The sequence below is a fragment of the Oncorhynchus gorbuscha genome, linkage group LG19 (assembly GCF_021184085.1).
Source record: "Oncorhynchus gorbuscha isolate QuinsamMale2020 ecotype Even-year linkage group LG19, OgorEven_v1.0, whole genome shotgun sequence".
NCBI lineage: Eukaryota > Metazoa > Chordata > Actinopteri > Salmoniformes > Salmonidae > Oncorhynchus > Oncorhynchus gorbuscha.
Genome location: NC_060191.1, coordinates 70,348,675 through 70,375,929, shown reverse-complemented (window position 1 = coordinate 70,375,929; position 27,255 = coordinate 70,348,675). Strand labels below are relative to the sequence as shown.

General features: G+C 50.5%; 1 protein-coding gene across 1 annotated transcript; it reads left to right on the top strand.

The window, feature by feature from the left end:
• Positions 1–441: 441 nt before the first annotated feature.
• Positions 442–25,376, top strand: golim4a (golgi integral membrane protein 4a). The gene is made up of 16 exons (XM_046313761.1): positions 442–1,231; positions 9,761–9,835; positions 9,954–10,003; positions 10,305–10,358; positions 10,480–10,630; positions 11,070–11,152; positions 11,326–11,409; positions 12,526–12,672; positions 12,822–13,085; positions 13,543–13,835; positions 13,978–14,054; positions 16,040–16,119; positions 23,471–23,623; positions 23,825–23,884; positions 24,478–24,552; positions 24,964–25,376. Exons 1-16 carry the CDS (start codon positions 1,045–1,047, stop codon positions 25,099–25,101), a joined length of 1,971 nt encoding a protein of 656 aa, XP_046169717.1. The 5' UTR covers positions 442–1,044; the 3' UTR covers positions 25,102–25,376.
• The last annotated feature ends 1,879 nt before the right edge of the window (positions 25,377–27,255 follow it).

The following is a 27,255-nucleotide window of genomic DNA, read 5'->3' as shown; positions in this document are numbered from 1 at the left end:
ATCCAATAGAAATCCCCAATGCCATGGGGACAGTGTCTTCCGGTCGACCCACACCGAACTGCGCATGTAAAGGCTGTCAACTCAAAGGCATTCCTTCGATATAAAGTTGTTTTTGACGAAAATTAAAACGTGTCAGTTTGTCACTTTCTCGAGGTTGGAGTAAGAACACGTTCACCTACTTAAGACATTGTCTCTAATCTCGGTTCTGCCTTTATATTTCTAGAAAATGAATAATTTAGGAAATACTTTTTCACTTCTCTCATTGACTTCTCAAACCCCGGCCTAGTCTGTTTCACAAGCATTCCCGGAAGAATTGCGATGTTGCGCCTCTTGGGGGGAAAAAAACTCTGTGCTCATGTCCTCCTTCCCCCCGCCCACACATTCCAAAAGGTGATTGACCGAACCCCGATGTGTCCAATGAGGAAAGTGTTTTCGGTTGAGTGCGAGAGGAGTTTGGGATTTCATTGGGGAAGGACTTCCTTTGTAGTTGCTGCTGGATGGAAGCTGCGCTGCGCTGCGTTGCGCCGTATGTGACACGTAACTAAAATTGAAAGTGTTTGTAAGGGCCTCGTATATATCGGGATTTTGATTTCTATTATACAGGGATGGACAAAATCTGAACGCGTTGCAAATGTGAATCTGTTACATCCGGTCTGGTTTTGTTTCCGAATAGAGTGAGCATTGCTTCTACATTAATAAGCATAATGGCAAATTCTGCTTCTCATGAAATACCGGAGAGAGTTTTCTGTGTGTAGTGTTGTCAAACGAAAATCCAAGGAAAAGTTTTTTTATAAATAAATTAAAAAACGGATTCCTTCGTGGATGTGGCTACGCCGTTTTGTGGGCCAAAATGAATCCAACATATTCACTAAACTTGCCTCATCTTTAAAGTGTTTCTGGTTCCCTCTGTTTAATAATGCTTGGGGACGACTGAGGTGAGAAGGGGCTTTGAGGTAGTTAATAGTGGAAAGTTTAGACGAAGTTTGCACACAAGTGACCCGACGATCGCCTGTGCAGGCGGCGGGGAGACGGAGCGATTCAATCATGGGGAACGGAGTGTGTTCTCGGAGGCAGCGGAGAATCTTCCAGTCTCTCCTTCTCATCACGGTGCTTTTCGGAATGATTTATGGCGGGATGATATCGTATGAGATGCACAATCAGTTGAAGAGGACTGAGGCGATGGCTGTCAAGTACCAGCAACATCAAGAGTCGCTCTCGGCGCAGCTTCAAGGTAAATATTTCCAGGAACAGAGGTGTGAATAAATAAAGGAAAAGGAAGGCGAGAAGGTGATGTTAGAATGAGTGACTTGTATTTTGTACTTTTATGACTTCCTTTTCATTCTTCTTTAGCGATATCTGATTTTACTCACATAAACAAGTGCATCAGTTTTTGAAAGTGTCGAAATGGTGAAAGTGGTTGTTGGTGTTTTATTTCCCATTAGCTGGCTCTGTTTACTGTAATGGAGGGGTGGGTTGAACTTGAGTTTAGCACATATCACCCCACATTTACCCTTTAGCCAAAGCATAATACCGGCGCCTAAGAGGTTATTTGGAGTTTGGTCGAGTCCCATGGAATGTCCTTTCTTGATAAATGATTTATGGCTGTAAGATCGGACCCACCTGGTGGCCTCGGTGTCCGAAACCTCACGCGTCAGACCGGTCAGTCGCCTGTCATTCTAAACGCATCGGTCAATCCCTCTACAGCTGCTTTCTCTATGTAGGTCCTAGTCTGTAGATAAACGAAACCACCAATTGTTATGTTTGGTTGTACAATTCGTGCTTTCTAGGTTAGTTCAAAGAACGTACACTTCAATGTTCATATACTTTGTTATATCACCTCGGTTAGGTGATACACACATGGTGGTGGTTCCGTGTTGTAAATGTACCGGTAGGTCCAGTCAATTCAGAATACGTGGACCCGCGTCGAATGGATTGGACAGCGCTTCACTCATTCTGTCTGAGGTCACTCACTTCAGTGCCTCTCGTTGTTGTGGAGTGATGCTTTTGTTCCCCTCGCCGTCATTCAATATCTACTCTCCACTGTTGATAGCATTAATGTGACCTATATTTAGAGATGGACCGTTACACAGCCTGTCGGGGAATATCGATTAACATTTTCCCCTTTTGCCAACGGTGCAGCTGTTAACTGCCGAACATTACTAAGACTGGCCCCTCCACTCTGCCAACGGTGCAGCTGTTAACTGGAACATTACTAAGACTGGCCCCTCCACTCTGCCAACGGTGCTGTTAACTGGAACATTACTAAGACTGGCCCCTTCACTCTGCCAACGGTGCAGCTGTTAACTGCCGAACATTACTAAGACTGGCCCCTCCACTCTGCCAACGGTGCAGCTGTTAACTGCCGAACATTACTAAGACTGGCCCCTTCACTCTGCCAACGGTGCAGCTGTTAACTGGAACATTACTAAGACTGGCCCCTTCACTCTGCCAACGGTGCAGCTGTTAACTGGAACATTACTAAGACTGGCCCCTTCACTCTGCCAACGGTGCAGCTGTTAACTGCCGAACATTACTAAGACTGGCCCCTTCACTCTGCCAACCTGTTAACTGCCGAACATTACTAAGACTGGCCCCTTCACTCTGCCAACGGTGCAGCTGTTAACTGGAACATTACTAAGACTGGCCCCTTCACTCTGCCAACGCTGTTAACTGCCGAACACTCTGCCACGGTGCAGCTGTTAACTGCCGAACATTACTAAGACTGGCCCCTCCACTCTGCCAACGGTGCAGCTGTTAACTGGAACATTACTAAGACTGGCCCCTCCACTCTGCCAACGGTGCAGCTGTTAACTGGAACATTACTAAGACTGGCCCCTCCACTCTGCCAACGGTGCAGCTGTTAACTGGAACATTACTAAGACTGGCCCCTCCACTCTGCCAACGGTGCAGCTGTTAACTGGAACATTACTAAGACTGGCCCCTTCACTCTGCCAACGGTGCAGCTGTTAACTGCCGAACATTACTAAGACTGGCCCCTTCACTCTGCCAACGGTGCAGCTGTTAACTGCCGAACATTACTAAGACTGGCCCCTTCACTCTGCCAACGGTGCAGCTGTTAACTGCCGAACATTACTAAGACTGGCCCCTTCACTCTGCCAACGGTGCAGCTGTTAACTGCCGAACATTACTAAGACTGGCCCCTTCACTCTGCCAACGGTGCAGCTGTTAACTGGAACATTACTAAGACTGGCCCCTTCACTCTGCCAACGGTGCAGCTGTTAACTGGAACATTACTAAGACTGGCCCCTTCACTCTGCCAACGGTGCAGCTGTTAACTGGAACATTACTAAGACTGGCCCCTCCACTCTGCCAACGGTGTGTTAACTGGAACATTACTAAGACTGGCCCCTCCACTCTGCCAACGGTGCAGCTGTTAACTGGAACATTACTAAGACTGGCCCCTTCACTCTGCCAACGGTGCAGCTGTTAACTGGAACATTACTAAGACTGGCCCCTTCACTCTGCCAACGGTGCAGCTGTTAACTGCCGAACATTACTAAGACTGGCCCCTCCACTCTGCCAACGGTGCAGCTATTAACTGGAACATTACTAAGACTGGCCCCTCCACTCTGCCAACGGTGCAGCTGTTAACTGGAACATTACTAAGACTGGCCCCTCCACTCTGCCAACGGTGCAGCTGTTAACTGCCGAACATTACTAAGACTGGCCCCTTCACTCTGCCAACGGTGCAGCTGTTAACTGCCGAACATTACTAAGACTGGCCCCTCCACTCTGCCAACGACTCTGATGACCACGTTCCACTCAGTAGCCTAGTTACTGTATTTAAATGTTGTCTACTAGACAGTTAGCAGACAGTCTCACGCAGAGCAATTGACAATAACTGCATTGAAAGTGAGAAGTCTTAAATTGCAATCAAAGAGATTTATCAGTCAAATACACTGAACAAAAACTGTAAATACAACATATAGCGTTGGGCCTATGTTTCATGGTTGGAAATAAAATATCCCAGGAATGTTCCATATGCACATTTCTCTACAACAACAACAACAATCTGCAAATTTGTTTACGTCTTTGTTAGTGAGCATTTCTCATTTGGCAAGATAATCCATCCACCTGACAGGTGTGGCATATCAAGAAGCTGATTAAACATAGTGATCATTATAGGTGCACCTTGTGCTGGGGGACAATAAAAGGCCGATCTAAAACTAACAGTTTTGTCAGACAACACAATGCCACAGATTGAAGATTTGAGGGAGTGCGCAATTGGCATGTTGACTGTAGGAATGTCCTCCAGAGATGTTGCCAGATAATCCAATGTTAATTTCTCTACTATAAGCCGCCTCCAACGTCGTTTTATAAAATTTGGTTGTACGTCCAACTGGCTTCACGACCACAGATCATATCGAACCACGCCAGCCCAGGACCCCCACATCCAGCTTCTTCACCTGCGGGATCGTCTGAGACCAGCCACCGGGACAGCTGATGGAACTGTGGGATCGTCTGAGACCAGCCACCTGAACAGCTGATGAAACTATGGATTTGCATAACTGAAGAAAATCTGCACAAACTGTCAGAAACCATCTCAGGGATGCTCATCTGCATGGTTGTCCTTCACCAGGGTCTTGGCCTGACTGCAGTTTGGTGTCCTAACCGACTTCAGTGGGCAAATGCTCATCTTCAATGGCCGGTGGCGCGCTGGAGAAGTGTACTCTTCACGGATGAATGCCAGTTTAAACTGTAGTGGGCAGATGGCAGACAGCTTGTATGGCGTTGTGTGGGCAGCTTGTATGGCGCCCCGTGGCGGTGGGGTTATGGGATGGGTCCTTTTTTTCGAGCTTGAGACCTGGGACACAGGGTTGTTTGTTCCTGGTACAACAGGGGTTTCTCTGGGTTTGAACACTGTTCTAGACATGATTCAATGCCTCCTTCTCACTCCATCCTGCCTTGTCCCTTTACTTTCCTCCCTCAGCCTCTCTACCTCTCCCCTTCTCTCTACCTCTCCCCTTCTCTCTACCTCTCCCCTTCTCTCTACCTCTCCCCTTCTCTCTACCTCTCCCCTTCTGTCTCCCAGTGGTGTGTGTTTTTGCTTCACAGTTTGTCTCTGTCCTGACTTCCCCTCACCTAATCCATCAGGCCCTGAAAGTCTTGACTGAGAGAGATGCATGGCCTAATCTAAAAGAGATCACTGGCACTGATAAATGAACACGCTGGAGCTGCACAGCTCAGACCACTCTCTCATGTCTTGGTGCCTGGTAAAGGCATGGTCCCAGTCTATGGGTATCTCTCAATACTCTAACGTTTCTTCCTTTCCTCATTTCCTTTCCTTCACCCACACTCACCTGAGAAGTGGACAGGTGGACGTACAGGTCGGCTTCCACTCCCCTTGTGTCCAAATCAGTGGCGGTAATGAGATATGGACTACCCAGAATATGTGTTGTGTTAAAGGGACTTACTAGCACTGTTTAATAAGTACACAGTTTAAACCTGTGATGTTGAGTGCATGTTGTACAATAGGCCTTTGTTAAGCTACCTATTGTAATAAAGGCACTCTGGCAAAGGCCGCTCTGGCAAAGGCCGCTCTGGCAAAGGCCGCTCTGGCAAAGGCCGCTCTGGCAAAGGGCGCTCTGGCAAAGGGCGCTCTGGCTCTGGCACAGGCGCTCTGGCAAAGGGCGCTCTGGCTCTGGCAAAGGGCGCTCTGGCAAAGGGCGCTCTGGCAAAGGGCGCTCTGGCAAAGGGCGCTCTGGCAAAGGGCTCTGGCTCTGGCACAGGCGCTCTGGCAAAGGGCGCTCTGACAAAGGGCGCTCTGACAAACAGGCGCTCTGGCTCTGGCACAGGCGCTCTGGCAAAGGACGCTCTGGCTCTGGCAAAGGACGCTCTGGCTCTGGCACAGGCGCTCTGGCATTTCGGTGCTGCTATGATTTTCCAGGTTGTATTATACGGACAACGGGTTGGCTATTTGACTTTGGTTTTCATGATGTCACTCTACCCCCTTTTTAAAGTCTGGAGAAACACTCGTTCTCTTATCGACAAAGACAAAATTATCGACAAAATTTTGGGAAATAAAGCTTCTCCTCCCAACCGTGCCATTCTGCTTGTAAAATTATTACTTCCTTTACCCACTTTGGGATTTGGGAAGAGGTGGGGATAGGTAAAGGTGAGAGGTAAAGGTGAGAGGTCAATCTCAGGGACTGTGGAGTATCACACCTGACCATCATTCAGTGAATGGCAATGCCAGAATACACACTCTGAACCAATACAGAACACCCTCACACGGACAGTACACACACAGCAAAGGATCTGTTGCCTGTTCAAAGCATATAATTGTGTGTGTGTGTGTGTGCGTGTGTGTGTGTGTACACACACACACACACACACACACACACACACACACACACACACACACACACACACACACACACACACACACACACACACACACACACACACACACACACACACACACACACACAGTCTAAATGTTGTATCATAGACAGCTTTCTGTTTAGCTTCCAGTCCAGATGGCCCAGTGAGAACATCCCCTCACAGTAACCCTCTCTCCCTCACCCTCCTCTCTCTCTCTCCCTCACCCTCCTCTCTCTCTCTCCCTCACCCTCCTCTCTCTCTCTCCCTCACCCTCCTCTCTCTCTCCCTCTCCCTCACCCTCCTCTCTCTCTCCCTCACCCTCCTCTCTCTCTCTCCCTCACCCTCCTCTCTCTCCTCCCTCCTCTCTCTCTCTCCCTCACCCTCCTCTCTCTCTCTCCCTCACCCTCCTCTCTCTCTTTCTCCCTCACCCTCCTCTCTCTCTTTCTCCCTCACCCTCTTCTCTTTCTCCCTCACCCTCCTCTCTTTCTCCCTCACCCTCCTCTCTCCTCTCTCCTCCCCTCACCCTCCTCTCTCTCTCCTCTCTCTCTCTCCCTCACCCTCCTCTCTCTCTCTCCCTCACCCTCCTCTCTTCTCACCCTCCTCTCTCTCTCTCCCTCACCCTCTCTCTCTCTCTCTCCCTCACCCTCCCTCACCCTCCTCTCTCTCTCCCTCCCCTCCCCTCCTCTCTCCTCTCACCCTCCTCTCTCTCTCTCACCCTCCTCTCTCTCTCCCTCACCCTCCTCTCACCCTCACCCCTCCTCTCTCTCCCTCACCCTCCTCTCTCTCTCTCTCCCTCACCCTCCTCTCTCCTCTCTCTCTCCCTCACCCTCCTCTCTCTCTTCCCTCTCCCTCACCCTCCTCCTCTCTCTCTCTCCCTCTCCTCTCACCCTCCTCTCTCTCTTTCTCCCTCACCCTCCTCTCTCTCTCTCCCTCACCCTCCTCTCTTCTCTCCTCTCCCTCACCCTCCTCCTCTCTCCCTCTCTCTCCTTCTCCCTCACCCTCCTCTCTCTCTCTCCCTCACCCTCCTCTCTCTTCTCCCTCCTCTCCCCTCACCCTCCTCTCTCTCTCTCCTCTCTCTCTCTCCCTCACCCTCCTCTCTCTCTCTCCCTCACCCTCCTCTCTCTCTCTCCCTCACCCCTCACTCCTCTCTCCCTCACCCTCTCTCTCTCTCTCCCTCACCCTCCTCTCTCTCTCCCCTCACCCTCCTCTCTCTCTCTCCCTCACCCTCCTCTCTCTCTCTCTCCCTCACCCTCCTCTCTCTCTCTCCCTCACCCTCCTCTCTCTCTCTCCCTCACCCTCCTCTCTCTCTTCCCTCACCCTCTCCCCTCACCCTCCCCTCTCTCTTTCTCCCTCACCCTCCTCTCTCTCTTTCTCCCTCACCCTCCTCTTCTCTCCCTTCTCCCTCTCTCCCTCACCCTCCTCTCACCCTTTCTCCCTCACCCTCCTCTCTCTCTCCCTCACCCTCCTCTCTCTCTCCCTCACCCTCCTCTCTCTCCCCCTCACCCTCCTCTCTCTCTCTCCTCACCTCTCTCTCTCTCCTCTCTCTCTCTCCACCCTCCTCTCTCTCTCCCCTCACCCTCCTCTCTCTCCCTCACCTCTCTCTCTCCCTCACCCTCCTCTCTCTCTCTCCCTCACCCTCCTCTCTCTCTCTCCCTCACCCTCCTCTCTCTCTCTCCTCACCCTCCTCTCTCTCTCTCCCCCTCACCCTCCTCTCTCCCTCACCCTCCTCTCTCTCTCTCCCTCACCCTCCTCTCTCTCTCTCCCTCTCCCTCACCCTCCTCCTCTCTCTTCTCCCTCACCCTCCTCCTCTCTTCTCCCCTCACCCTCCTCTCTCTCTCTCTCTCTCTCTCTCTCCTCACCCCTCCTCTCTCTCTCCCTCTCTCTCTCTCTCTCCCTCACCCTCCTCTCTCTCTCTCCCTCTCTCTCTCTCTCTCCCTCACCCTCCTCTCTCTTCTCTCACCCTCTCTCTCTCCTCCCTCACCCTCCTCTCTTTCTCCCTCACCCTCCCTCTCTCTCTCCTCACCCTCCTCTCTTTCTCTCTCTCTCCCTCACCCTCCTCTCTCCCTCACCCTCTCTCTCTCTCTCACCCTCCTCTCTTTCTCCCTCTCTCTCTCATCACCCTCCTCTCTCTCTCTCTCTCTCTCATCACCCTCCTCTCTTTCTCTCTCTCTCTCATCACCCTCCTCTCTTTCTCTCTCTCACCCTCTCTCTCTCACCCTCCTCTCTGTTTTCTCTCTCTCTCTCATCACCCTCCTCTCTGTTTTCTCTCTCTCTCTCATCACCCTCCTCTCTGTTTTCTCTCTCCTCTCCTCTCTCTCTCTCTCCCTCCCTCTCTCCCTCACCCTCTCTCTCCCTCTCTCTCTCTCTCTCTCCTCTCTCTCTCTCCCCTCACCCTCTCTCTCTCTTTCTCCTCTCACCCTCCTCTCTCTCTCTCTTTCTCCCTCACCCTCCTCTCTCTCTCTCTTTCTCCCTCACCCTCCTCTCTCTCTCTCTCCTCTCTCTCCCTCCCTCCTCCTCTCTCTCTCTCTTTCTCCCTCACCCTCCTCTCTTTCTTTCTCCCTCTCCTTTCCCTCACCCTCACCCTCCTCTCTCTCTCTCTCTCCCTCACCCTCCTCTCTCTCTCTCTCTCTCTCTCTCTCTCCCTCACCCTCCTCTCTCTCTCTCTCCCTCACCCTCTCTCTCTCTCTCTCTCTCTCTCTCTCTCTCTCTCTCTCTCTCTCTCTCTCCCTCACCCTCCTCTCTCTCTCTTTCTCCCTCACCCTCCTCTCTCTCTCTCTCTCCCTCTCTCTCTCTCTCTTTCTCCTCTCACCCTCCTCTCTCTCACCCTCTCTCTCTCTCTCTCTCTCTCTCTCCTCTCTCTCTCTCTCTCTCCCTCTCTCTCCTCTCTCTCTCTCCCTCACCCTCCTCTCTCTCTCTCTCTCTCTCTCTCCCCTCACCCTCCTCTCTTTCTCTCTCTCTCCTCTCCCTCACCCTCCTCTCTTTCTCTCTCTCTCTCTCTCTCCCTCACCCTCCTCTCTTTCTCTCTCTTTCTCTCTCTCTCTCACCCTCCTCTCTGTTTTCTCTCTCTCTCTCATCACCCTCCTCTCTGTTTTCTCTCTCTCGTCCTCCCCTGTTTTCATCACCCTCCCCTCCTCTGTTCTCTCTCTCTCTCCTCACCCTCCTCTCTTTCCCTCTCTCTCTCTCTCTCCCTCACCCTCTCTGTTTTCTCTCTCTCTCTCTCCCTCACCCTCCTCTCTGTTTTCTCTCTCTCTCTCTCATCACCCTCCTCTCTTTCTCTCTGTTTTCTCTCTCTCTCATCACCCTCTCTGTTTTCTCTCTCTCTCTCATCACCCTCCTCTCTGTTTTCTCTCTCTCGTCCTCCCCTGTTTTCTCTCTCTCCCTCATCATCCTCCTCTCTGTTTTCTCTGTTTCTCAGTGGTGTATGAGCATCGCTCGCGTCTAGAGAAGTCTCTGCAGAAGGAACGTATGGAGCACAAGAAGGCCAAAGAGGGTGAGAGAGAGAGCAGACAATACAGTCTAAATTACTACCTGAAGAACATCCATCCTCAATCATACACTCTTTACAACCGTGGCCATTCCATCATATCTTCCCCTCCTTTCTCCATCAGATTATCTGGTGTATAAACTTGAAGCCCAACAGTCACTGAACACGGAGAAGGTAGGCCTTAGTCCTCAGCTCTAGTACTAATGACAGAAAGAGATGCTGTTAAATTCAGCATTAATGTGCCCTTCTGCTTTAGTAGGACTGTTAAATGATTCTGTCTGACTGCCAACATCTGTCCAGACTGAGCAACAGTTCTATTCTAATGGTTTTATTAGGTCAGCAGCACTGATGTCACTTCCTGCTGTGGGCTGAAATGCCTCTAAGGGGTGTGTGTTTGTAGTTGTTGGTAATGTAATATTAAAGGACGAGTAGAGACGGGGATTGTAAATGTTTCTCGTTTTTGTTTGTTAAACAGCAGGACTCCAGCAATAAATTCAACTCTTTACATGGACAACACCAGATGCTGAAGGTCAGTATCCACACACACACACACACACACACACACACACACACACACACACACACACACACACACACACACACACACACACACACACACACTGACCCACACTCTGTCATTGTTGTTTTAGAAGCAGCATGAGGACCTGAAGAAGCAGCACGATGAGCTGCAGGAGCAGCATCAGATTCAGGGAGAGGACCACGGCAAGGCCTTGGACGAACACAAGGACCGCTTCGACAAACTACAGCAGACCAAAGAGATGGAAGTCTCCAAACTCAAAGGTGCACCCACTCACGGACTGGGATGGACGGACAGACCCACCCACAGACCGCAACCGACCCACCCACCCTCAGACGGACCCACCCACAGACAGCAACCAGACGGACCCACCCACCCTCAGACGGACCCACCCACCCACAGACGGACCCACCCACCCACAGACGGACCCACCCACCCACAGACGGACCCACCCACCCACAGACGGACCCACCCACCCTCAGACGGACCCACCCACCCCACCCACAGACGGACCCACCGACCCACAGCCAGCCAGCGACAGCCAGCCGGAGAAAGAAAGACAGAGACAGGCAGACAGACAAGAGTGAATACTAGGTCTTTGTCTCCCTCTCCTGACTTATAGCGATGTTGCAGTTTGGAGTTGAGAAGGTGTGTGGCATAATAACGTTGTTAATAAATACGGTCTTCATGTAATTACTGTAGAGAATGTGTATAATCTGCGAGAGGAGAATAAGCAGCTGAGGAAAGCTCACCAGGACATCAGAGTCCAGTTGCAGGATGCACGGGTGAGTCCTGGGAATACTAGAGCTTGGTCTGAGTACGACCTGGAATTGTTTCTGTAAATGTGTACATATTGAACATGGAAAAAGCTATGTTAAGGTCATTGGAAAGCTAGGAGCATCCATCACCATGTTGTTGTTTTTATCATGCTATATTGTTGTTGTTGATAATATTACAGATAGTACATAAAGACTTGAAGGTTGCCCATGATCAGCTTGCACTGACGCTAGAAGACCACAAGAGCGCGCTGGTTGCAGCTCAGGTAGGGAGAGACACTGACTGTTCTTTCTAACAGTCTAGGGACTATCCTGGTTTCTAACACCATGTCTAGGGACTATCCTGGTTTCTAACATGTCTAGGGACTATCCTGGTTTCTAACACCATGTCTAGGGACTATCCTGGTTTCTAACACCATGTCTAGGGACTATCCTGGTTTCTAACACCATGTCTAGGGGGACTATCCTGGTTTCTAACATGTCTAGGGACTATCCTGGTTTCTAACACCATGTCTAGGGACTATCCTGGTTTCTAACACCATGTCTAGGGACTATCCTGGTTTCTAACACCATGTCTAGGGACTATCCTGGTTTCTAACACCATGTCTAGGGGGACTATCCTGGTTTCTAACATGTCTAGGGGGACTATCCTGGTTTCTAACACCATATCTAGGGACTATCCTGGTTTCTAACACCATGTCTAGGGACTATCCTGGTTTCTAACACCATGTCTAGGGACTATCCTGGTTTCTAACACCATGTCTAGGGACTATCCTGGTTTCTAACACCATGTCTAGGGGGAGGGAGGGAGAGAGGGGGGAGAGAGAGGGAGAGAGAGAGGGAGAGAGAGAGAGGGGGGATAGGGAGGGAGAGGGAGGGGGGAGAGAGAGAGGGAGAGGGGGAGAGGGGGGGGAGAGGGAGAGGGAGGGAGAGAGGGGGAGGGGGAGGGGGAGATGTAAGAATTCTATAGCTTTGGCTGTCAGAAAAGGAATGGAGTCCGTTTGATAAACGGGGTGTTACGGCTTAACTGGTTCAGTCCATTTGATGTACAAGGGGGAGAAAGGACTGTACCACTTATTCTGGAAAGGGGGGGGGGGTGATATGGACTGGCCTAATGGTCCTTTGTTCAGATGTCTTGCCATCTGTAGGTGGGCTGTCCTGCTGCCTGCCTGTCCCCCTCGCACCACTGACCCCTGATCTTCTGGCTGGCTCGACGCCGTCTTCATGGTTCTGACGACGCTGCCTCCTAACACAACCTTTGGCTAACCTTTGGCTAATGAATCCATAAATCCTACTTGAGGTTGTTTGCATGTCCTGGCCTCACTGTTTTCTTATCGTTATTTAATGGTTGTCTGAAGGTTGTCTGATGGTCTCTACCTCAGGTCCAGGTGGAAGAGTTTAAACAACTCAAAGAGACCCTGATCAGAATGCCCAGCCTTCGACGTGATCAAAACCCCTCCCACCAACATGTCCAGCCAGCTGCTGTATTGTCCAAGCCCCATGAACAGGGCCCACCCTCTCCACAGTCAGCTGCCTTATCTGGCTGAGCCCCGCGTAGAAGCACACAGCCACGAGGAAGACCATGGCGACACACAATCCAGGGTACACTGTCTCACACATACAAACACACACTACCATACATTCTCATCCTCTTAACACACTGTGTTTTTCTAATAAGCATCTGCAGGAAGAGGAAGTGGGCAAGCCAGAGTTCCAGTCTCAGCCTGCCCAGTCCCGCCATGCCGAGAAAGGGGGATATGGGGATGCAGAGGGGGAGGCAGAGAGGAGGAGAGAGCTGGAGGAGGAAGAGATGGAGCAGGCGGGGCAGCCCCAGAAGCTGGAGGAGGAATCTGAACAACCGCAGGAGGACGAGGGGTTGGAGGAGGAACAAGACCAGCCAGACGACAACGCTCTGGAACGTCAGAGACGCCAACCACAACTGGTAAGAACCACTTTAGAACCCATTAGAACTGTTAGAATACAAGCTCATTAAAACATCATTAGAACCTGAACTGTTAGAATACAAGCTCTTTAAAACATCATTAGAACCCGTTAGAACTGTTAGAATACAAGCTCTTTAAAACATCATTAGAACCTGTTAGAACTGTTAGAATACAAGCTCTTTAAACCCGTTAAAACTCATTAGTTTAGAATACAAGCTCTTTAAAACATCATTAGAACCCGTTTAGAATAGAAAACATCATTAGAACCTGTTAGAATACAAGCTCTTTAAAACATCATTAGAACCTGTTAGAACTGTTAGAATACAAGCTCTTTAAAATATCATTAGAACCTGTTAGAATACAACCTCTTTAAAACATCATTAGAACCTGTTAGAATACAAGCTCTTTAAAACAGCATTAGAACCTGTTGTCTCATTGTCTGTCTGGTTTCCCCAGGATCCACAAAATGACATCCACCTCGTCCCTGAGACCCACCTTCAGCAGGAGGCCCACGTGACCCAGGAGCGGGTGAAGTCCGCCTACGAGCAGCAGCAGGAGCAGCAGCGCCTGGAGGCTGAGAGGACCCAGAGGACGAGGGAGCTCCAGCTGCGCCAGGAGGCCCTGCTGGCCCAGAGAATGACCGTGCAGAGGGAGAGAGAGCTGCGTCTGCGAGCTCAGCGCGCGAGAGAGGAGGAGCAGCATCGAGAGGCGGACCGCCGGGAACAGCTGCTGAAGGAGGAGCAGATCAGGTCAGGGGGCAGGGGTCACAGGTTATGTAGAGGTCACGAAGAGGTCTCGGTTCAATTATCAATTACTTATTGAGAAGAGTTTGACCCCACAACATGCCCATGGAATGGTGTTACATTGTGTTGTAATATTAATGTTGCTCAGGAAGAAGAGTAACTATGAGAACGTGGACAATGACATCGTCCAAGGTGATGAAGAACCTCATACTGATGATGACGAAGGTGAGAGAATCAATCAAGCTCGTCAAACATTTTCTGTCTGGATTCTGGAAGCATTATTAAAGAGGGAGACCGATATAGACCGTCACACACTTTTATTCTATGAATTTGTCTGAAATATGGCCTTGACAAGTGTGATTACATACAGTGCTTTCCCAAAGTATTCAGACCCCTCCCCTTATTCAGACCCCTCCCCTTATTCAGACCCCTCCCCTTATTCAGACTCCTCCCCTTATTCTAAAATGGATTTGATCAAATAAGAAAATCCTCAGCAATCTACACCCCATAATGACAAAGCGAAAACATGTTTTTACAAATGTTTGCTCATTTATTCAAACATTTTTTTTAAATATGAGTATTCAGACCCTTTGCTATGAGACTCAAAATTGAGCTCAGGTGCATCCTGTTTCCATTGATCATCTTTGAGATGTTTCTACAACTTGATTGGAGTCCACCTGTGGTAAATTCAATTGATTGGACATGATTTGGAAAGGCACACACCAGTCTATATAAGGTCCCACAGTTGACAGTGCATGTCAGAGCAAAAACCAAGCCATGAGGTCGAAGGAATTGTCTGTAAAGCTCTGAGACAGGATTGTGTCGAGGTACAGATCTGGGGAAAGTTACCAAAACATTTCTGCAGCATTGAAGGTCTCCAAGAACACAGTGGCCTCCATTCTTAAATGGAAGAAGAGTCTTCCTAGAGTTGGTCGCCCGGCCAAACTGAGCAATCAGGTGAGAAAGGCCTTGGTTAGGGAGGTTACCAAGAACCCAATGGTCACTCTGACAGAGTTCCTCTGAGAACCTTCCAGAAAGGCAAACATCTCTGCAGCACTCCATCAATCAGGCCTTTATAGAAGAGTGGCCAGACAGAAGCCACTCCTCAGTGAAAGGCACATGACGGTCCGCTTGGAGTTTGCCAAAAGGCACATGACGGTCCGCTTGGAGTTTGCCAAAAGGCACATGACGGTCCGCTTGGAGTTTGCCAAAAGGCACATGACGGTCCGCTTGGAGTTTGCCAAAAGGCACATGACGGTCCGCTTGGAGTTTGCCAAAAGGCACATGACGGTCCGCTTGGAGTTTGCCAAAAGGCACATGACGGTCCGCTTGGAGTTTGCCAAAAGGCACATGACGGTCCGCTTGGAGTTTGCCAAAAGGCACATGACGGTCCGCTTGGAGTTTGCCAAAAGGCACCTAAAGGACTCAGACCATGAGAAACAAGACAAGATTCTCTGGTCTGATGAAACCAAGATTGAACTCTTTGGCCTGAATGCCAAGGGTCACGTCTGGAGGAAACCTGGCACCATCCCTACGGTGAAGCATGGTGGCAGCAGCATCATGCTGTGGGGATGTTTTTCAGTGGCAGGGACTGGGAGACTAGTCAGGATCGAGGGAAAGATGAGAGGAGTAAAGTAGAGAGAGATCCTTGATGGAAAACCTGCTCCAGAGCTCTCAGGACCTCAGACTGGGGTGAAAGTTCACCTACCAACAGGACAATGACAATAAGCACACAGCCAAGACAACGCAGGAGTGGCTTTGGGACAATTCTCTGAATCTCCTTGAGTGGCCCAGCCGGACTTGAACCCCGATCAAGCATCTCTGGAGAGACCTGAAAATAGCTGTGCAGCAACACTCCCCATCCAACCTGACAGAGCTTGAGAGGATCTGCAGAGAATAATGGGAGAAACTCCCCAAATACAGGTGTGCCAAGCTTGTACCAAGAAGACTGGAGGCTGTAATCATTGCCAAATTTGCTTCAACACAGTATTGAGTAAAGGGTCTAAATAATTATGTAATTGTCATTTTATTTGTATGACAATTTGCACACAACAAATCTTACCATTTTATGCTTTTGTCATTATGGGGTATTGCGTGTAGAATTTAACCCATTAGAATAAGGCTGTAACGTAACAAAATGTGGGAAAAGTCAAGGGGTCTGAATATTTTACATGCTTATCTGGCTGGCGGCTGGCTTGCGGTATGTACAGAGAGGGACCCTCACATGGAGCATGATGAGGAAGAGGAGCAAGATGAGGAGGACCACCGCCGAGTACCACAACTACAGGAGGTGAGACGAGTCTTTAGATCAGTATACCCAACTTCAATGATCCATATGGTCTCATGTGAATCTGCCTCCTCTACACTCTAACCACTAGGCTACCTACCTCCTCTACACTCTAACCACTGGGCTACCTACCACCTCTACACTCTAACCACTAGGCTACCTGCGTCCTCTACACTCTAACCACTAGGCTACCTACCACCTCTACACTCTAACCACTAGGCTACCTGCGTCCTCTACACTCTAACCACTAGGCTACCTGCGTCCTCTACACTCTAACCACTAGGCTACCTGCCTCCTCTACACTCTAACCACTAGGCTACCTGCCTCCTCTACACTCTAACCACTAGGCTACCTGCCTCCTCTACACTCTAACCACTAGGCTACCTGCCTCCTCTACACTCTAACCACTAGGCTACCTGCCTCCTCTACACTCTAACCACTAGGCTACCTGCCTCCTCTACACTCTAACCACTAGGCTACCTGCCTCCTCTACACTCTAACCACTAGGCTACCTGCCTCCTCTACACTCTAACCACTAGGCTACCTGCCTCCTCTACACTCTAACCACTAGGCTACCTGCCTCCTCTACACTCTAACCACTAGGCTACCTGCCTCCTCTACACTCCAACCACTAGGCTACCTGCCTCCTCTACACTCTAACCACTAGGCTACCGGCCTCCTCTACACTCTAACCACTAGGCTACCGGCCACCTCTACACTCTAACCACTAGGCTACGGGCCACCTCCACACTCTAACCACTAGGCTACCTGCCACCTCTACACTCTAACCACTAGGCTACCTGCATCCTCTACACTCTAACCACTAGGCTACCTGCATCCTCTACACTCTAACCACTAGGCTACCTGCCTCCTCTACACTCTAACCACTAGGCTACCTGCCACCTCTACACTCTAACCACTAGGCTACCTGCCTCCTCTACACTCTAACCACTAGGCTACCTGCCACCTCTACACTCTACCTGCCACCTCTACACTCTAACCACTAGGCTACCTGCCTCCTCTACACTCTAACCACTAGGCTACCTGCCACCTCTACACTCTAACCACTAGGCTACCTGCCTCCTCTACACTCTAACCACTAGGCTACCTGCCTCCTCTACACTCTAACCACTAGGCTACCTGCCACCTCTACACTCTAACCACTAGGCTACCTGCCTCCTCTACACTCTAACCACTAGGCTACCTGCCTCCTCTACACTCTAACCACTAGGCTACCTGCCACCTCTACACTCTAACCACTAGGCTACCTGCCTCCTCTACACTCTAACCACTAGGCTACCTGCCACCTCTACACTCTACCTGCCACCTCTACACTCTAACCACTAGGCTACCTGCCTCCTCTACACTCTAACCACTAGGCTACCTGCCACCTCTACACTCTAACCACTAGGCTACCTGCCACCTCTACACTCTAACCACTAGGCTACCTGCCTCCTCTACACTCTAACCACTAGGCTACCTGCCACCTCTACACTCTAACCACTAGGCTACCTGCCTCCTCTACACTCTAACCACTAGGCTACCTGCCACCTCTACACTCTACCTGCCACCTCTACACTCTAACCACTAGGCTACCTGCCTCCTCTACACTCTAACCACTAGGCTACCTGCCACCTCTACACTCTAACCACTAGGCTACCTGCCACCTCTACACTCTAACCACTAGGCTACCTGCCTCCTCTACACTCTAACCACTAGGCTACCTGCCTCCTCTACACTCTAACCACTAGGCTACCTGCCACCTCTACACTCTACCTGCCACCTCTACACTCTAACCACTAGGCTACCTGCCTCCTCTACACTCTAACCACTAGGCTACCTGCCACCTCTACACTCTACCTGCCACCTCTACACTCTAACCACTAGGCTACCTGCCTCCTCTACACTCTAACCACTAGGCTACCTGCCTCCTCTACACTCTAACCACTAGGCTACCTGCCTCCTCTACACTCTAACCACTAGGCTACCTGCCTCCTCTACACTCTAACCACTAGGCTACCTGCCTCCTCTACACTCTAACCACTAGGCTACCTGCCTCCTCTACACTCTAACCACTAGGCTACCTGCCTCCTCTACACTCCAACCACTAGGCTACCTGCCTCCTCTACACTCTAACCACTAGGCTACCGGCCTCCTCTACACTCTAACCACTAGGCTACCGGCCACCTCTACACTCTAACCACTAGGCTACGGGCCACCTCCACACTCTAACCACTAGGCTACCTGCCACCTCTACACTCTAACCACTAGGCTACCTGCATCCTCTACACTCTAACCACTAGGCTACCTGCATCCTCTACACTCTAACCACTAGGCTACCTGCCTCCTCTACACTCTAACCACTAGGCTACCTGCCACCTCTACACTCTAACCACTAGGCTACCTGCCTCTTCTACACTCTAACCACTAGGCTACCTGCCACCTCTACACTCTACCTGCCACCTCTACACTCTAACCACTAGGCTACCTGCCTCCTCTACACTCTAACCACTAGGCTACCTGCCACCTCTACACTCTAACCACTAGGCTACCTGCCTCCTCTACACTCTAACCACTAGGCTACCTGCCTCCTCTACACTCTAACCACTAGGCTACCTGCCACCTCTACACTCTAACCACTAGGCTACCTGCCTCCTCTACACTCTAACCACTAGGCTACCTGCCTCCTCTACACTCTAACCACTAGGCTACCTGCCACCTCTACACTCTAACCACTAGGCTACCTGCCTCCTCTACACTCTAACCACTAGGCTACCTGCCACCTCTACACTCTAACCACTAGGCTACCTGCCTCCTCTACACTCTAACCACTAGGCTACCTGCCACCTCTACACTCTACCTGCCACCTCTACACTCTAACCACTAGGCTACCTGCCTCCTCTACACTCTAACCACTAGGCTACCTGCCACCTCTACACTCTAACCACTAGGCTACCTGCCACTCTACACTCTAACCACTAGGCTACCTGCCTCCTCTACACTCTAACCACTAGGCTACCTGCCTCCTCTACACTCTAACCACTAGGCTACCTGCCACCTCTACACTCTACCTGCCACCTCTACACTCTAACCACTAGGCTACCTGCCTCCTCTACACTCTAACCACTAGGCTACCTGCCACCTCTACACTCTACCTGCCACCTCTACACTCTAACCACTAGGCTACCTGCCTCCTCTACACTCTAACCACTAGGCTACCTGCCACCTCTACACTCTAACCACTAGGCTACCTGCCTCCTCTACACTCTAACCACTAGGCTACCTGCCACCTCTACACTCTACCTGCCACCTCTACACTCTAACCACTAGGCTACCTGCCTCCTCTACACTCTAACCACTAGGCTACCTGCCACCTCTACACTCTAACCACTAGGCTACCTGCCACCTCTACACTCTAACCACTAGGCTACCTGCCTCCTCTACACTCTAACCACTAGGCTACCTGCCTCCTCTACACTCTAACCACTAGGCTACCTGCCACCTCTACACTCTACCTGCCACCTCTACACTCTAACCACTAGGCTACCTGCCTCCTCTACACTCTAACCACTAGGCTACCTGCCTCCTCTACACTCTAACCACTAGGCTACCTGCGTCCTCTACACTCTAACCACTAGGCTACCTGCGTCCTCTACACTCTAACCACTAGGCTACCTGCCTCCTCTACACTCTAACCACTAGGCTACCTGCCTCCTCTACACTCTAACCACTAGGCTACCTGCCTCCTCTACACTCTAACCACTAGGCTACCTGCCTCCTCTACACTCTAACCACTAGGCTACCTGCCTCCTCTACACTCTAACCACTAGGCTACCTGCCTCCTCTACACTCTAACCACTAGGCTACCTGCCTCCTCTACACTCTAACCACTAGGCTACCTGCCTCCTCTACACTCCAACCACTAGGCTACCTGCCTCCTCTACACTCTAACCACTAGGCTACCGGCCTCCTCTACACTCTAACCACTAGGCTACCGGCCACCTCTACACTCTAACCACTAGGCTACCGGCCACCTCTACACTCTAACCACTAGGCTACCGGCCACCTCTACACTCTAACCACTAGGCTACCTGCGTCCTCTACACTCTAACCACTAGGCTACCTGCCACCTCTACACTCTACCTGCCTCCTCTACACTCTAACCACTAGGCTACCTGCCTCCTCTACACTCTAACCACTAGGCTACCTGCCTCCTCTACACTCTAACCACTAGGCTACCTGCCTCCTCTACACTCTAACCACTAGGCTACCTGCCTCCTCTACACTCTAACCACTAGGCTACCTGCCTCCTCTACACTCTAACCACTAGGCTACCTGCCTCCTCTACACTCTAACCACTAGGCTACCTGCCACCTCTACACTCTAACCACTAGGCTACCTGCATCCTCTACACTCTAACCACTAGGCTACCTGCATCCTCTACACTCTAACCACTAGGCTACCTGCCTCCTCTACACTCTAACCACTAGGCTACCTGCCACCTCTACACTCTAACCACTAGGCTACCTGCCTCCTCTACACTCTAACCACTAGGCTACCTGCCACCTCTACACTCTACCTGCCACCTCTACACTCTAACCACTAGGCTACCTGCCTCCTCTACACTCTAACCACTAGGCTACCTGCCTCCTCTACACTCTAACCACTAGGCTACCTGCCACCTCTACACTCTAACCACTAGGCTACCTGCCTCCTCTACACTCTAACCACTAGGCTACCTGCCACCTCTACACTCTAACCACTAGGCTACCTGCCTCCTCTACACTCTAACCACTAGGCTACCTGCCTCCTCTACACTCTAACCACTAGGCTACCTGCCACCTCTACACTCTAACCACTAGGCTACCTGCCTCCTCTACACTCTAACCACTAGGCTACCTGCCACCTCTACACTCTACCTGCCACCTCTACACTCTAACCACTAGGCTACCTGCCTCCTCTACACTCTAACCACTAGGCTACCTGCCACCTCTACACTCTAACCACTAGGCTACCTGCCACCTCTACACTCTAACCACTAGGCTACCTGCCTCCTCTACACTCTAACCACTAGGCTACCTGCCTCCTCTACACTCTAACCACTAGGCTACCTGCCACCTCTACACTCTACCTGCCACCTCTACACTCTAACCACTAGGCTACCTGCCTCCTCTACACTCTAACCACTAGGCTACCTGCCACCTCTACACTCTAACCACTAGGCTACCTGCCTCCTCTACACTCTAACCACTAGGCTACCTGCCTCCTCTACACTCTAACCACTAGGCTACCTGCCACCTCTACACTCTAACCACTAGGCTACCTGCCTCCTCTACACTCTAACCACTAGGCTACCTGCCTCCTCTACACTCTAACCACTAGGCTACCTGCCACCTCTACACTCTAACCACTAGGCTACCTGCCTCCTCTACACTCTAACCACTAGGCTACCTGCCACCTCTACACTCTAACCACTAGGCTACCTGCCTCCTCTACACTCTAACCACTAGGCTACCTGCCACCTCTACACTCTAACCACTAGGCTACCTGCCTCCTCTACACTCTAACCACTAGGCTACCTGCCACCTCTACACTCTAACCACTAGGCTACCTGCCACCTCTACACTCTAACCACTAGGCTACCTGCCACCTCTACACTCTAACCACTAGGCTACCTGCCTCCTCTACACTCTAACCACTAGGCTACCTGCCACCTCTACACTCTAACCACTAGGCTACCTGCCTCCTCTACACTCTAACCACTAGGCTACCTGCCACCTCTACACTCTACCTGCCACCTCTACACTCTAACCACTAGGCTACCTGCCTCCTCTACACTCTAACCACTAGGCTACCTGCCACCTCTACACTCTAACCACTAGGCTACCTGCCTCCTCTACACTCTAACCACTAGGCTACCTGCCTCCTCTACACTCTAACCACTAGGCTACCTGCCACCTGGCTACCTGCCTCCTCTACACTCTAACCACTAGGCTACCTGCCACCTCTACACTCTAACCACTAGGCTACCTGCCACCTCTACACTCTAACCACTAGGCTACCTGCCTCTAACTCTACCTGCCACCTCTAACTACTAGGCTACCTGCCACCTCTACACTCTAACCACTAGGCTACCTGCCTCCTCTACACTCTAACTACTAGGCTACCTGCCACCTCTACACTCTAACCACTAGGCTACCTGCCTCCTCTACACTCTAACCACTAGGCTACCTGCCACCTCTACACTCTAACCACTAGGCTACCTGCCACCTCTACACTCTAACCACTAGGCTACCTGCCTCCTCTACCACTCTAACTAACCACTAGGCTACCTGCCACCTCTACACTCTAACCACTAGGCTACCTGCCTCCTCTACACTCTAACCACTAGGCTACCTGCCACCTCTACACTCTAACCACTAGGCTACCTGCCACCTCTACACTCTAACCACTAGGCTACCTGCCACCTCTACACTCTACCTGCCTCCTCTACACTCTAACTACTAGGCTACCTGCCTCCTCTACACTCTAACCACTAGGCTACCTGCCACCTCTACCTGCCTCTCTAACCACTAGGCTACCTGCCACCTCTACACTCTACCTGCCTCCTCTACACTCTAACCACTAGGCTACCTGCCTCCTCTACACTCTAACCACTAGGCTACCTGCCACCTCTACACTCTAACCACTGGCTACTCCTCTACACTCTAACCACTAGGCTACCTGCCACCTCTACCTCTACCTACACTCTAACCACTAGGCTACCTGCCACCTCTAACCACTCTAACCACTAGGCTACCTGCCACCTCCACTAGGCTACCTGCCACTCTACCTGCCTCCACCTCTACACTCTAACCACTAGGCTACCTGGCTACCTGCCTCCTCTACACTCTAACCACTAGGCTACCTGCCACCTCTACCTGCCACTCTAACCACTGCCTCCTCTACACTCTAACCACTAGGCTACCTGCCTCCTCTACACTCTAACTACTAGGCTACCTGCCTCCTCTACACTCTAACCACTAGGCTACCTGCCTCCTCTACACTCTAACTACTAGGCTACCTGCCTCCTCTACACTCTAACCACTAGGCTACCTGCCACCTCTACACTCTACCTGCCTCCTCTACACTCTAACCACTAGGCTACCTGCCTCCTCTACACTCTAACTACTAGGCTACCTGCTACCTGACACAAACATCAGCCTCAACCACAGCCACAGTCCCTTGGGTCTAGTCCTCTTTCCCTGTCTGGGTGTCATGGATAGTAAAACCAGAAAGACCCTTATCTGAACGGTGATCTGCACAGTTTCACACGCAACACAGTGACTCTCTCTCCGTCCCTCCCGTCCTGCAGGGGGCGGTAGAGGGCGACCCAGAGGATGACCCTAATAACCAGGGAGAGGATGAGTTTGACGTGGCAGAGGAACAGCATCTTCAGCATAGGGAGGAAGAGGAGGCAGACACGCACCCTAACCCCAATCACCCAGCCGTAGACGAGGAACTGGTGGTGAGGAGGGAGGGAGGAAATGAGGGATGAGAGAGAGAGAGAGAGGAAGGAAGGAAGGAAGGAAGGAAGGAAGGAAGGAGACGACAGTTGGAAATCGTCTGAGATATGAGGATGATCAACTTGGCCTGACACATGCAACGGGTAGAAGTTGTTCCAGTGACCTTGCCATGGTAACAGTTGTCATGGTTTCTATGTTTACAGATGGCAGTAAACCCCGACCAGCAGGAAGACAACCGGGATGAGATGTATCCGGAGGACGAGGTACACACACACACTACTCTCACACACACACACACGCACTCTACTCTCACACACACACACACGCACTCTACTCTCACACACACACACACGCACTCTACTCTCACACACACACACACGCACTCTACTCTCACACACACACACGCACTCTACTCTCACACACACACACACACTCTACTCACACACACACACACACTACTCTCACACACACACACACACACACACACACACACACACACACACACACACACACACACACACTCACACACAGGTCTAAACAGAGGGAGAAGACATGGTCTGATGGTGTTTAACCCTGTTAGGTGCAGGAGGATTTGGCCGGGGGTCAGAAGAGGGAGGAGACATGGTCTGATGGTGTTTAACCCTGTTAGGTGCAGGAGGATTTGGCCGGGAGTCAGAAGAGGGAGGAGACATGGTCTGATGGTGTTTAACCCTGTTAGGTACAGGAGGATTTGGCCGGGGGTCAGAAGAGGGAGGAGACATGGTCTGATGGTGTTTAACCCTGTTAGGTACAGGAGGATTTGGCCGGGGGTCAGAAGAGGGAGGAGACATGGTCTGATGGTGTTTAACCCTGTTAGGTGCAGGAGGATTTGGCCGGGGGGCAGAAGAGGGAGGAGGAGGAGGAGCCATACAACGAGGGGAACGAAGAACACGTGAGTCTAGAACACTATGGAATATTGTACGTGGAACCCTGAGTGGGAAAATGACTGTGGGTTTGGCCTCTTAAACACACTTTCTTTAGGGTCTCTGGGGGTGTCTGATCACCCCCAAGCTCATTCTGGGGGGGGTGTGTGTGTGCCCCCTCCCCTTATCGAAACACTAGTGAATGATCTGACACTACTCCACAATGGTCAGTCTGTCACCAGTCCACCATACTTGCCTCAATGTTCTAGAATGTTGGCCTGTATTCCATGTTCTCACATTACTGCTCTAGAACATTCCATCGGTGTCAGTTCCTAGAGTCACGTGTACATATTTGGCTGCTCTAGTGTAGAACATTGCTCCACTCCACTTCCTGTCTATGGTCTCTTACCCAACTTGGGACTGTGTGTGTTCTGCTACAGGAAGAAGTGAAAGAGCAAGAGGTCCCAGCAGAGAAAGAGGGACAACACAGGACAGGAGAGATCCACGAGGAGGAGAACTACGAAGACGAGGAGGTGGGGGTTGGACGGGACGAGCGGCCCAATCGAAGGGAGATGTGAGCTGGACAGAGACATTGACCAATGAGAGTGCCTTTCCCAATCCCTGGGAGCCAATCAGATCTCACTATTGTTCCCTCTATAAAGGAGTAAAATCAGGCACCCACTCGGCATTCCTATTGGAATGTCTGTTGGACATGGGATGGTATTCCCTTTTGTTTGTGTGTGGGACTGGAACAAAGATTTTGGTTTATTAGTTTTTCTCCTTTGCAAAGATAATCCATCCACTTGACAGGTTTGTCATATCATGAAGCTGATTAAACCACATGGTCATATTATACAGGTTTTCACCTTGTGCTGGGGACAGTAAAAGGCCACACTAAAATGTGCAGTTTTGTCACAACACAATGCCACAGATTTGTCAAGTTTTGAGGGAGTGTGCAATTGGCATGATGACAGCAGGAATGTCCACCAGAGCTGTTGCCAGAGCATTTAATGTTAATTTCTCTACCATAAGCCACCTCCAATGTTGTTTTTAGAGATTTTGGCACAACCCCTGACCATGTGTAACCACGCCAGTCCAGGACTTCCAGCTCCGGCTTCTTCACCTGCGTGATCTTCTGAGACCAGCTACCGGGACAGCTGATCAAACTAGGGAGTATTTCTGTCTGGTGGGGGGACTCATTCTGACTGGCTGAACCTGGGAGGGCACAGGCCCACCCACTTGCAAGCCAGGCCCACCCATGGCTGAGCCCCTGCCCAGTCATGTGAAATCCATAGATTAGGGCCTAATGAATATATTTTGTTAAATGAACTGCAACTCAGTAAAATCGTAGAAATATTTGCATGTTGCGATTAAAAAAACAAAACGTTGTGTGTGTGTACACACACACACACACACACACACACACACACACACACACACACACACACCTCTTTCCATCTATTGACCTATCAGACAGGCATGAGAAGGTCATGTTGCTGTCCACTATCTGTTTGTGCCCAGAAAGAGATGGAAGATTTGTGTTTATATGATGAGTGTCAGTCTTTTAAATTAGTTTTGTACAACATTTTTTTTTTTTTACACCAAATTCCTCTCAATGTACGTTTTTAGTAGGACATGCTTTCCAATCTGCTGTTTTATTTATTGTCAATAAGACAATCCTTATGGGTGGATCTGAAAATGTTTCTTCGATGTTCTCAAAGCATCATGAAATCGACTGTGTCGTTCCTGCAGGAAAGAACTGCTGTATCACGGATGACAACAGTAGGGGAGAAAAAGCAGCCGTTCATTTTCCATTCTTCTGTTTGACTTGTCTACGTTGCTGGTCCTCTTGTTACTAGCTGAGTACGCAGTGCCAGTGGATCACAGGTCCTTTCATAGTGTAGTTGACCTGTTGACCTGGATGTAAATCACAAATGTCCACTTGACCTGTTCACCCGATCCTTAATCACTACTGTCTAATGTATAGAAATACACACGTTTGGACATATTTTTCCACCTGCCTGAAAAGGTTTCTTTGGTAAAAACAAAGTGAATGTGGTTGAATTAAACGTATAAAAGATTTAGTACCTAGAGGTTGGTGTGAGGAACGAAGAGGTTGGTGTGAGGAACGAAGTGGTTGGTGTGAGGAACGAAGTGGTTGGTGTGAGGAACGAAGAGGTTGGTGTGAGGAACGAAGAGGTTGGTGTGAGGAACGAAGAGGTTGGTGTGAGGAACGAAGAGGTTGGTGTGAGGAACGAAGAGGTTGGTGTGAGGAACGAAGAGGTTGGTGTGAGGAACGAAGAGGTTGGTGTGAGGAGCGAAGAGGTTGGTGTGAGGAACGAAGAGGTTGGTGTGAGGAACGAAGAGGTTGGTGTGAGGAACGAAGAGGTTGGTGTGAGGAACGAAGAGGTTGCTTCGTGGAGCTACCAGAGGTGAAGTGATACAGCCCATCTCACCTTTCCTTTAGGAAAATCAAACGGCTCTGAACAGAACGACAATGAGACTTGAGAGAGAAAATACTTCAAACACACATTTCACTCGTCTTCAGCCTTTAACCCCGAGGACCAAGATAATCTCATCAGCCACGTTGGCCCTCTTTCTCTGTGTGTTCCCCCCCCGGGGGGGGTTCTGGGATGTTGGAGTGGGAACGATTTCAGAGGTGACTCATTAATGTGCTAATAGCAGGCTGGTGTAGTGCGCACACACACACACACACACCCTACAGTCATGAG